This window comes from Brienomyrus brachyistius, unplaced genomic scaffold (genome assembly GCF_023856365.1).
Source record: "Brienomyrus brachyistius isolate T26 unplaced genomic scaffold, BBRACH_0.4 scaffold39, whole genome shotgun sequence".
Taxonomy (NCBI): domain Eukaryota; kingdom Metazoa; phylum Chordata; class Actinopteri; order Osteoglossiformes; family Mormyridae; genus Brienomyrus; species Brienomyrus brachyistius.
The window spans coordinates 1,070,846-1,083,140 of NW_026042314.1; the positions used below are offsets into that span (position 1 = coordinate 1,070,846).

Below are 12,295 nucleotides of genomic sequence, written 5' to 3' on the forward strand. Positions count from 1 at the left end.
CTGCTCACAGTGCACCATGGGTGTCACAGATAATGATCTGCATGCTCTGTGGGCCTGTATACCTGCTCACAGTGCACCATGGGTGTCACAGGTAATTACTGTATGTTCTCTATAGGTGAAAGATCTGGACTGCAGACAGGCCAATTCAGCACCCGGACTCTTCTCCGACGAAGCCATGTGCTTGTAATAGCTGCAGTATGTGGTTTTGCATTGTCCTGCTGAAATACACAAGGCCTTCCCTGAAACAGACGTCTTCTGGAGGGGAGCATGTGTTGCTCTAAAACCTTTATATACCTTTAGCATTCATAGTTCCTTCCAAAACATGCAAGCTGCCCACACCGTATGCACTTATGCACCCCCATACCATCAGAGATGCTGGCTTCTGAACTGAACGCTGATAACACACTGGAAGGTCTCCCTCCTCTTTAGCCCGGAGGACACGGCGCCCTTCATTACCAACAAGAATGTCACATTTGGACTCGTCTGACCACAGAACACTTTCCCACTTTGAAACAGTCCATTTCAAATGAGTCTTGGCCCACAGGACACGACGGCGCTTCTGGACCATGTTCAGATATGGCTTCCTTTTTGCATGATAGAGCTTTAGCTGGCATCTGCAGATGGCACGGCGGATTGTGTTTACCGACTGTGCTTTCTGGAAGTATTCCTGGGCCCATTTAGTAATGTCATTGACACAATCATGCCGATGAGTGATGCAGAGTCGTCTGAGGGCCCAAAGACCACGGGCAACCAATACAGGTCTTCGGCCTTTGAACATTTGTAATATTATCCATGTTCTGTTGTGAATAAAATATAGGCTCATGTGATTTGAAAGTGTTTTATTTGTTATTTCATTCAAATATAAAGAACTTTTCTAGAATTCTGGTTGTTTGTATGTTTGCTGGGGGTGACATGGTGGTGCAGTGGTTAACACTATTGCCTAACACCTCTGGGACCCGGGTTCAAGTCTCCGCCTGGGTCACATGTGTGTGGAGTTTGCATGTTCTCCCCATGTCGTCGTGGGATTTTCTCCGGGTACTCCGGTTTCCCCCACAGTCCAAAAACATGCTGAGGCTAATTGGAGTTGCTAAATTGCCCGACTGGTATGTGAATGTGCCCTGCGATGGGTTGGCCCCCCATCCTGGGTTATTCCCTGCCTATTGCTTCCGGGATAGGCTCCGGACCCCCAGCGACCCAGTAGGATAAGCGGTTTGGAAAATGGATGGATGGATGGATGGATATTGATCAGGTCAGTTAAGTAGCGGAGGGGGTTGTTAATCAGTTTCAGCTGCTTTGGTGTTAATGAAATTATCAACAGGTGAACTAGAGGGGCAACAATGAGACGACCCCCAAAACAGGAATGGTTTGACAGGTGGAGGCCACTGGCATTTTTCCCTCCTCATCTTTTCTGACAGTTTTTTCACTAGTTTTGCATTTGGCGACGGTCAGTGTCACTACTGGTAGCATGAGGCGATACCTGGACCCTACAGAGGTTGCACAGGTAGTCCAACTCCTCCAGGATGGCGCATCAATACGTGCCATTGCCAGAAGGTTTGCTGTGTCTCCCAGCACAATCTCAAGGGCATGGAGGAGATTCCAGGAGACAGGCAGTTATTCAAGGAGAGCTGAACAGGGCTGTAGAAGGTCCTTAACCCATCAGCAGGACTGGTATCTGCTCCTTTGTGCAAGGAGGAACAGGATGAACACTGCTGGAGCCCTACAAAATGACCTCCATCAGGCCACTGGTGTGAATGTTTCTGATTGTGTTCTCAGAGACAGACTTCATGAGGGTGCCCTGAGGACCCAATGTCCTCTAGTGGGCCCTGTGCTCACTGCCGAGCACCATGGAGCTCGATTGGCATTTGCCATAGAATACCAGAATTTGCAGGTCTGTCACTGGCACCCTGTGCTTTTCACAGATGAGAGCAGGTTCATCCTGAGCACATGTGACAGACGTGAAAGGGTCTGGAGAAGGCATGGAGAACGTTATGCTTAGCATGACCAGTTTGGTGGTGGGTCAGTGATGGTCTGGGGAGGCATATCCATGGAGGGACGCACAGTCCTCTACAGGCTAGACAACGGCACCTTGACTGCCATTAGGTATCAGGATGAAATTCTTGAACCCATTGTCAGACCCTATGCTGGTGCAGTGAGTCCTGGGTTCCTCCTGGTGCACGACAATGCCCAGCCTCATGTGGCAAGAGCATGTAGGCAGTTCCTGGAGGATGAAGAAATTGATACCACTGACTGCCTCCCACGCTCGCCTGACCTTAATCCAATAGAACACCTGTAAGACATTATGTTTCGTCCATTTCGATGCAACCAGGTTGCACCTCAGACTGTGCAGAAGCTCAGTGATACCCTGGTCCAGATCTGAGAGGAGATCCCCCAGAACACCATCCGTGGTCTCATTAGGACCATGCCCCGACATTGTCAGGCATGCATACAACCATGTGGGGGCCATACAAACTACTGAGTATGATACTGTTACTGTAATGAAATTTCAGCAAAATGGACTAGCCTGCTGCATCATTTTTCACTTTGATTTTCGGGGTGTCTTTGAATTCAGCCTTCTGTAGGTTTTCATGGAAATTTCATTTCCATTAAACGATGTGGCATCCTTTCATTCCTAACACATTACCCAGTCTACTTCAGTATATATATATATATATATATATATTCCCCATTGATATCTGATGTGTTTTCAGTGTTCCTTTAATTTTTTTGAGCAGTGTATATGTGTGATCATTTTTTATTCACTAATTTTTTTTTGACAATTACGGCTCCTATCATCCACAACCATCATATATAAATACAATCCTGTCTTTGTTTTTTTTCCTTCTTGACGTTTTTCTCCTTTTCTTTTCCTCTCCCCTCTACAACTCACATTAAATACTGACTTCACTCGCCCCCCAGTCCTGCCACTTCCACTAGCCCCTATTTTGGGGGAGTCGTTCTTTTCCCCTGTGCCTCTGGGTGGGGCAGGTCACCTAATGCACTGGGGCTCGGGTGTCACAGACACTCTCACACACACGTACCCTGCTGCAGACACTCTCACACACGCGTACTCTGTCGCAGACACTCTCACACACACGTACCCTGTCGCAGACACTCTCACACACGCGTACCCTGCCGCAGACACTATCACACACGGGTACCCTGTCACAGACACTCTCACACACGCGTACCCTGCCGCAGACACTCTCACACACGCGTACCCTGTCGCAGACACTCTCACACACACGTACCCTGCCGCAGACACTCTCACACACGCGTACCCTGTCGCAGACACTCTCACACACGCGTACCCTGCCGCAGACACTCTCACACACGCGTACCCTGTCGCAGACACTCTCACACACGCGTACCCTGTCGCAGACACTCTCACACACGCGTACCCTGTCGCAGACACTCTCACACACGCGTACCCTGCCGCAGACACTCTCACACACGCGTACCCTGTCGCAGACACTCTCACACACGCGTACCCTGCCGCAGACACTCTCACACACGCGTACCCTGCCGCAGACACTCTCACACACGCGTACCCTGCCGCAGACACTCTCACACACACGTACCCTGTCGCAGACACTCTCACACACGCGTACCCTGTCGCAGACACTCTCACACACACGTACCCTGCCGCAGACACTCTCACACACACGTACCCTGTCGCAGACACTCTCACACACACGTACCCTGTCGCAGACACTCTCACACACACGTACCCTGCCGCAGACACTCTCACACACACGTACCCTGCCGCAGACACTCTCACACACAAGTACCCTGTCGCAGACACTCTCACACACGCGTACCCTGCCGCAGACACTCTCACACACGCGTACCCTGTCACAGACACTCTCACACACGCGTACCCTGCCACAGACAATCTCACACACGCGTACCCTGCCGCAGACACTCTCACACACGCGTACCCTGTCACAGACACTCTCACACACGCGTACCCTGCCGCAGACACTCTCACACACACGTACCCTGTCGCAGACACTCTCATACACACGTACCCTGTCGCAGACACTCTCACACACACGTACCCTGCCACAGACACTCTCACACACACGTACCCTGCCGCAGACACTCTCACACACAAGTACCCTGTCGCAGACACTCTCACACACGCGTACCCTGTCACAGACACGCTCACACACACGTACCCTGTCACAGACACTCTCACACACGCGTACCCTGCCGAAGACACTCTCACACACGCGTACCCTGCCGAAGACACTCTCACACACGCGTACCCTGTCACAGACACTGTCACACACGCATGCCCTGCCACAGACACTCTCACACACACTGCATTATATGCGAGTCCGCTATATCCGATGCTTTTTCTGCATGTAATTAAAGGTGCACAACCGGCAGTCCTCGTCTGTTATAGACGATATTCCGTTATAAGCGAGTCCATTATAACAGGATTATACTGCACCTTCGACTCCACCTAGCAGACATACTTATGAGGGGATTGAGGTATGGACGTTTTGAAAGGTATGACAGAAAGAAGCTTTTTCTGTCAGTTACTTAAAATGTTAGTGCCAGGAGTTTTCAAAACATTATACAACATTGACTGGAATCAAATTCAACTACCTGATTAAACAAAAATGCTTTTGTGGCAATAAAAATTCAAGGTGGATTTAGCGTATAAAGAAGGACGGTTATAATGAAATGAACCTTATCCCAACTGTAAGATATGGTGGAGGTTCTGTGATGTTGTGGAGCTGATTTTCCTCCAAAAACCCTGGAAACCTCGTTAGGGTACATGGCACTATGGGGTCCATGAAATACCAGGACATTTTATATCAAAATTTGGCTGCTGCTGCCAGGAAACGAAAACTGGGCCTTCATTGGATCTTCCAGCAGGACGGTGATCCTAAGCACATGTCCAAATCAACATTAAAATGGTCAGCTGACCACAGAATCAAGCTTCTGCCATGGCCACCTCAGTCCCCTGACCTGAACCCCACTGAAAACCTGTGGGCTGAGCTGAAGAGGAGAGTGTACAAGAGAGGGCCGAGGACCCTGGGTGATCTGGGGAGATTCTGTAAAGAGGAATGGTCTCAGATGCCCTGCTCTGTATTCTCCAACCTTATAAAATGTTATAGGAGACTCAGTGCTGTTATACTGGCAAAGGGAGGCTGTACAGAGTATTAAAAGCAGGGCTGCCAATAATCGTGTGTTTTTGTTGAAAATAATTATTTCTTGATGAAGGATTTGTTTTTCTTTGAATAAATTTATTTCAATGAAAGGTTGGATTTTTCTCATTTTTTTCAGTGTGAGATGAAGCTGCTTCGCCAAAAGGTGGATTTTTTTCTAACCCTTTTTACAAATCTTTACAAGGGGGCCAGTAATTGTGGAGGGACTGTATATTGTTTATATAGGACACTGTATTTGTACTAAATGGTGGTAAGTTAAGCATGTCCTCTACTGTGAACACCCGTGTAAAATAATCATTAAACTCATTTACTATATAAATTTCAATTTTCAATTATAAGGCCCTTACTATCCTGCAGATGAGTGATTTCAGCTTTTAGAGCTCTTTGGGAGTTAAAATATTGGAAGAAACTTTTAATGTTATCCTTAACCTCCAATGCGATCTTCCTTTCGACATTCCACTTACTGTAGCGAGTCTAATGTTATTTTTTAAGTCAACCTATAGACTTTGATACTCCTGCTTTATTTTGAAATCACTAGCTATGTTCCACCTTATTATCGCCAGCGTACAGTGTGAAATACCCAGTAATACTCACCTCACTACCCACAGTTTACAGTATGGAATACCCAGTAAGACTGACCTCAGTAACTCCAGTTTACAGTGTGGAATACCCAGTAAGACTGACCTCAGTAACTCCAGTTTACAGTGTGGAATACCCAGTCAGACTGACCTCAGTATCTCCAGTTTACAGTGTAAGTCCCCCAGTCCAGCAGAGAGCAGCTTCACTCCTGAGTCCTGCAGGTCATTGTCACTCAGGTCCAGCTCTCTCAGGGGTGAGGAGTTTGATCTGAGAGCTGAAGCCAGCGCCTCACAGCATTCCTCTGTGAGTTCACAACTGTTCAGCCTGAAACAGAAAACACTTTAAGACACAGACATATACACATCCTACACATTAGTAAAATACAAAGCATTACAATAAGCATTTGTTTTCAGTATAATTAGCAGCACAGCTTACACTTCAAAATGAATTATAGTCTGCAGAGTGTTTTGTGCGTCCTGACAATCTGCTGCAGTCATATGATCACTAATTCTGAGTCAGTGCATCTTTGCTCAAAACTAGAGGTAAAAACATTAAGTAGAAGCTACAACCAAAAGTCACAGAATATACAGGAATATATAGGAACACAACAGCAAGATGGACGTGAACCTCCCATAACAGTCAGACCAGTGCTTCCAGTGCAGTCCTTAGCCATCTTTCTGCCAGGTGTCCCTACACTCGACACGTATCACTGAAAGGAGGAGATGTGAACATTCCCAGCAGCTAATGCAGCAGCAACTGGCACTTGGATTCCTGATCCCATGAGTAAAATCCTTTTTCTCCCTGTATTGTTATACCTGGGAACATGTCAAATCACCAATTACATCTGGGTGATATGACGATATTGTCGGTAATGAGCGTAATCAGACAAGTATCCCGGTGTCGATATCTGACAGTGACTAACCGGCGATTATCGTCTTTGCTGGGGAAACGCGCTTAGGCTACATACAAAGCAAGATAACAGAAGGATTCATGATTTGCTTTCAGTTCAGCTTTCTAGCCAAAGATTCTGAAGCAGTTAAAAAGAAACATTGTACAGAATTTCACAAGCATTGTCCCTTGCAGTAACCATGCGTTCACCATTCTTGTAAGTTCAGTATTGTCACATCACCAACTTCTATCTCTGAGTCAGCAGCCAGAATTTCAGTCATTCAAGTGCAGCTTTTGGTGGGAATTTTGAGCTTCCCAACTCAGTTTTTCGTGTCTGAGTCTCAGGCACGGCTTTAAGTGTGTCCCTGACCCGCCGTCTCGGTGGAGGACTGTCTGCTCGCGGTCAGTGAAGTAGTTGGAGCCGCTAATGTTGTTTCAGCTTCCCGAATGAACAAAGCTATTGTGATCTTTTTAAAAGACGTTTCCATGGTTGATGACCTCATAGAAAGTGGTCTCAACATTAAAGATGAATTCATACAGATATTGCCTTTATCAAGCCCGTCAAAAAAAGTTGTTTTATCTAATGTTTCCTCATTTATTAGAAATGAACTACTGTCCAACATTCTGGGCGCTACGGGAAGCTGGTGACCCCGATTAGGATGATTCCTGTCTTTTAGGCGGCAAACATTTATGATTCTTAATGCGCCGCAGGAGGTCCTGGACGTGTCTGTTAAGATCACAGTGGAAGGGAAAGTTTATATGATTTTAACAGCTCTGAGAGTGTGAAGTGTTTTGCGTGGGGTGGTTTTGGGCATGTGTGGCAGGCCTGCCCGCGAGGGGAGCCCCCCCGGGGGAGCGCGAGGACGGGCGCGAGGCCCCGGCGCTGGTGCGGGACACCGAGCACCGCAGGGGCGCCGATACTGTAGTAACGGACTTGGACTCAAACCGTGGGGACTGGGAGGACGAGCCCCCCCCACCCGTAGTCACTGATCCCCCCCCGCTCCCGCTGAGACAGCGGGCTGACAGAGGAGCCCGGCCCGGACGCAGCAGGGCCCGCTGGCGGCGGCGCGGTGAGTGACTCCGCTCCCGCTGAGACAGCGGGCTGACAGAGGAGCCCGGCCCGGACGCAGCAGGGCCCGCTGGCGGCGGCGCGGTGAGTGACTCCGCTCCCGCTGAGACGGCGGGCTGGCAGAGGAGCCCGGCCCGGACGCAGCAGGGCCCGCTGGCGGCGGCGCGGTGAGTGACTCCGCTCCCGCTGAGACAGAGGGCTGACAGAGGAGCCCGGCCCGGACGCAGCAGGGCCCGCTGGCGGCGGCGCGGTGAGTGACTCCGGTCCCGCTGAGACAGCGGGCTGACAGAGGAGCCCGGCCCGGACGCAGCAGGGCCCGCTGGTGGCAGCGCGGTGAGTGACTCCGGTCCCGCTGAGACAGCGGGCTGACAGAGGAGCCCGGCCCGGACGCAGCAGGGCCTGCTGGCGGCGGCGCGGTAAGTGACTCCGCACCTGCTGAGCCCGGCACTGACCCACCTGTAGACACACCGCAGCGGAACATCCCGAGCCTGAGCTGGACCTGCACTTACTGGATTCTGATAAAGATCATGAGGACGTAGAGAGTTTGGCTGATGACTTGGACTCACAGGCCTCCATGGACTCCAGCACCCCTGTAGGTAGGACCAAGGTTTACTCTCTTGAGCAGATTTGTTTCTTTCTGGACAGCACTAAAGGCCAGAGAAAACCTAAGATAGAGTCCTATGTCCCTGATTGGAAACTGTTTTACCTTCATGTACGATGGCGATGAGGAAATTTACTTTGGACGAGCTTGATAAACAGAAGCGGTGCAGATTAAAGAAGCTTCACACCCCCTTGTGGAATTGGAGTGCTGACATTCAGGGACTCCCCATGCCTGTGTTCCCACCTGCCTCTCCCTCCTACTTATGCTGCCATAGCCATATCTGCCGGAGCTTACATACTGCACTCACCTAACTGTTTGCACTGCCTCTAGTCTCCCCTACTTTGGCTAATTGCACATTTTATTTCCCCTACTCCCCCTGGCTGTGCTGCCTGGAGACCCCACATTTTTAAGATATCCTGTCTACCCTGCTGCAGGTCTCCACTATCTGTGAGTCCTTCCGGCCTGCTCACCCTTCTGCCTGTGACATCTTCCCTGTTTACCCTGCTGCCGTACTACTGTTCTCCCTGCCATCTGAAGCAGCTCCAGCACTTGCTGTCATCACCTCCCTGCCCCCCCGCTTTGTGACTGAAATGTTAAGATTGGGATAATGTGAATTAGGACTTTGCCATCTTGATCATTTGACTTCCTCTGCTGCCCCCTGGAGGATGGGCTCCTCCTTTGAGTCTGGTTAGGGTTAGGGCTTCCTCTGCTGCCCCCTGGAGGATGGGCTCCCCCTTTCAGTCTGGTTAGGGTTAGGGCTTCCTCTGCTGCCCCCTGGAGGATGGGCTCCCCCTTTCAGTCTGGTTAGGGTTAGGGCTTCCTCTGCTGCCCCCTGGAGGATGGGCTCCCCCTTTCAGTCTGGTTAGGGTTAGGGCTTCTTCTGCTGCCCCCTGGAGAATGGGCTCCCCCTTTCAGTCTGGTTAGGGTTAGGGCTTCCTCCGCCTGTAAGACATTATGTTTCGTCCATTTCGATGCAACCAGGTTGCACCTCAGACTGTGCAGAAGCTCAGTGATACCCTGGTCCAGATCTGAGAGGAGATCCCCCAGAACACCATCCGTGGTCTCATTAGGACCATGCCCCGACATTGTCAGGCATGCATACAACCATGTGGGGGCCATACAAACTACTGAGTATGATACTGTTACTGTAATGAAATTTCAGCAAAATGGACTAGCCTGCTGCATCATTTTTCACTTTGATTTTCGGGGTGTCTTTGAATTCAGCCTTCTGTAGGTTTTCATGGAAATTTCATTTCCATTAAACGATGTGGCATCCTTTCATTCCTAACACATTACCCAGTCTACTTCAGTATATATATATATATATATATTCCCCATTGATATCTGATGTGTTTTCAGTGTTCCTTTAATTTTTTTGAGCAGTGTATATGTGTGATCATTTTTTATTCACTAATTTTTTTTTGACAATTACGGCTCCTATCATCCACAACCATCATATATAAATACAATCCTGTCTTTGTTTTTTTTCCTTCTTGACGTTTTTCTCCTTTTCTTTTCCTCTCCCCTCTACAACTCACATTAAATACTGACTTCACTCGCCCCCCAGTCCTGCCACTTCCACTAGCCCCTATTTTGGGGGAGTCGTTCTTTTCCCCTGTGCCTCTGGGTGGGGCAGGTCACCTAATGCACTGGGGCTCGGGTGTCACAGACACTCTCACACACACGTACCCTGCTGCAGACACTCTCACACACGCGTACTCTGTCGCAGACACTCTCACACACACGTACCCTGTCACAGACACTCTCACACACGCGTACCCTGCCGCAGACACTCTCACACACGCGTACCCTGTCGCAGACACTCTCACACACACGTACCCTGCCGCAGACACTCTCACACACGCGTACCCTGTCGCAGACACTCTCACACACGCGTACCCTGCCGCAGACACTCTCACACACGCGTACCCTGTCGCAGACACTCTCACACACGCGTACCCTGTCGCAGACACTCTCACACACGCGTACCCTGTCGCAGACACTCTCACACACGCGTACCCTGCCGCAGACACTCTCACACACGCGTACCCTGTCGCAGACACTCTCACACACGCGTACCCTGCCGCAGACACTCTCACACACGCGTACCCTGCCGCAGACACTCTCACACACGCGTACCCTGCCGCAGACACTCTCACACACACGTACCCTGTCGCAGACACTCTCACACACGCGTACCCTGTCGCAGACACTCTCACACACACGTACCCTGCCGCAGACACTCTCACACACACGTACCCTGTCGCAGACACTCTCATACACACGTACCCTGTCGCAGACACTCTCACACACACGTACCCTGCCGCAGACACTCTCACACACACGTACCCTGCCGCAGACACTCTCACACACGCGTACCCTGTCGCAGACACTCTCATACACACGTACCCTGTCGCAGACACTCTCACACACACGTACCCTGCCGCAGACACTCTCACACACACGTACCCTGCCGCAGACACTCTCACACACAAGTACCCTGTCGCAGACACTCTCACACACGCGTACCCTGCCGCAGACACTCTCACACACGCGTACCCTGTCACAGACACTCTCACACACGCGTACCCTGCCACAGACAATCTCACACACGCGTACCCTGCCGCAGACACTCTCACACACGCGTACCCTGTCACAGACACTCTCACACACGCGTACCCTGCCGCAGACACTCTCACACACACGTACCCTGTCGCAGACACTCTCATACACACGTACCCTGTCGCAGACACTCTCACACACACGTACCCTGCCCCAGACACTCTCACACACACGTACCCTGCCGCAGACACTCTCACACACAAGTACCCTGTCGCAGACACTCTCACACACGCGTACCCTGTCACAGACACGCTCACACACACGTACCCTGTCACAGACACTCTCACACACGCGTACCCTGCCGAAGACACTCTCACACACGCGTACCCTGCCGAAGACACTCTCACACACGCGTACCCTGTCACAGACACTGTCACACACGCATGCCCTGCCACAGACACTCTCACACACACTGCATTATATGCGAGTCCGCTATATCCGATGCTTTTTCTGCATGTAATTAAAGGTGCACAACCGGCAGTCCTCGTCTGTTATAGACGATATTCCGTTATAAGCGAGTCCATTATAACAGGATTATACTGCACCTTCGACTCCACCTAGCAGACATACTTATGAGGGGATTGAGGTATGGACGTTTTGAAAGGTATGACAGAAAGAAGCTTTTTCTGTCAGTTACTTAAAATGTTAGTGCCAGGAGTTTTCAAAACATTATACAACATTGACTGGAATCAAATTCAACTACCTGATTAAACAAAAATGCTTTTGTGGCAATAAAAATTCAAGGTGGATTTAGCGTATAAAGAAGGACGGTTATAATGAAATGAACCTTATCCCAACTGTAAGATATGGTGGAGGTTCTGTGATGTTGTGGAGCTGATTTTCCTCCAAAAACCCTGGAAACCTCGTTAGGGTACATGGCACTATGGGGTCCATGAAATACCAGGACATTTTATATCAAAATTTGGCTGCTGCTGCCAGGAAACGAAAACTGGGCCTTCATTGGATCTTCCAGCAGGACGGTGATCCTAAGCACATGTCCAAATCAACATTAAAATGGTCAGCTGACCACAGAATCAAGCTTCTGCCATGGCCACCTCAGTCCCCTGACCTGAACCCCACTGAAAACCTGTGGGCTGAGCTGAAGAGGAGAGTGTACAAGAGAGGGCCGAGGACCCTGGGTGATCTGGGGAGATTCTGTAAAGAGGAATGGTCTCAGATGCCCTGCTCTGTATTCTCCAACCTTATAAAATGTTATAGGAGACTCAGTGCTGTTATACTGGCAAAGGGAGGCTGTACAGAGTATTAAAAGCAGGGCTGCCAATAATCGTGTGTTTTTGTTGAAAATAATTATTTCTTGATGAAGGATTTGTTTTTCTTTGAATAAATTTATTTCAA

The 12,295-nt window shown here is 49.8% G+C and overlaps 2 protein-coding genes across 8 annotated transcripts in view; one reads left to right on the forward strand and one right to left on the reverse strand.

Moving 5' to 3' along the window:
* LOC125722471 (NACHT, LRR and PYD domains-containing protein 12-like) overlaps positions 1-12,295 on the forward strand; it is a 243,911-nt gene that overhangs the window by 147,130 nt on the left and 84,486 nt on the right. The window lies entirely within an intron of this gene.
* Positions 1-12,295, reverse strand: part of LOC125722475 (protein NLRC3-like) — a 146,668-nt gene that overhangs the window by 7,871 nt on the left and 126,502 nt on the right. For all 3 annotated transcript variants that reach the window (XM_048998651.1, XM_048998653.1, XM_048998654.1), the window contains one exon: positions 5,910-6,083. In XM_048998651.1, the coding sequence (XP_048854608.1) occupies positions 5,910-6,083 (174 nt within the window). The remainder of the gene's footprint in view (positions 1-5,909; positions 6,084-12,295) is intronic.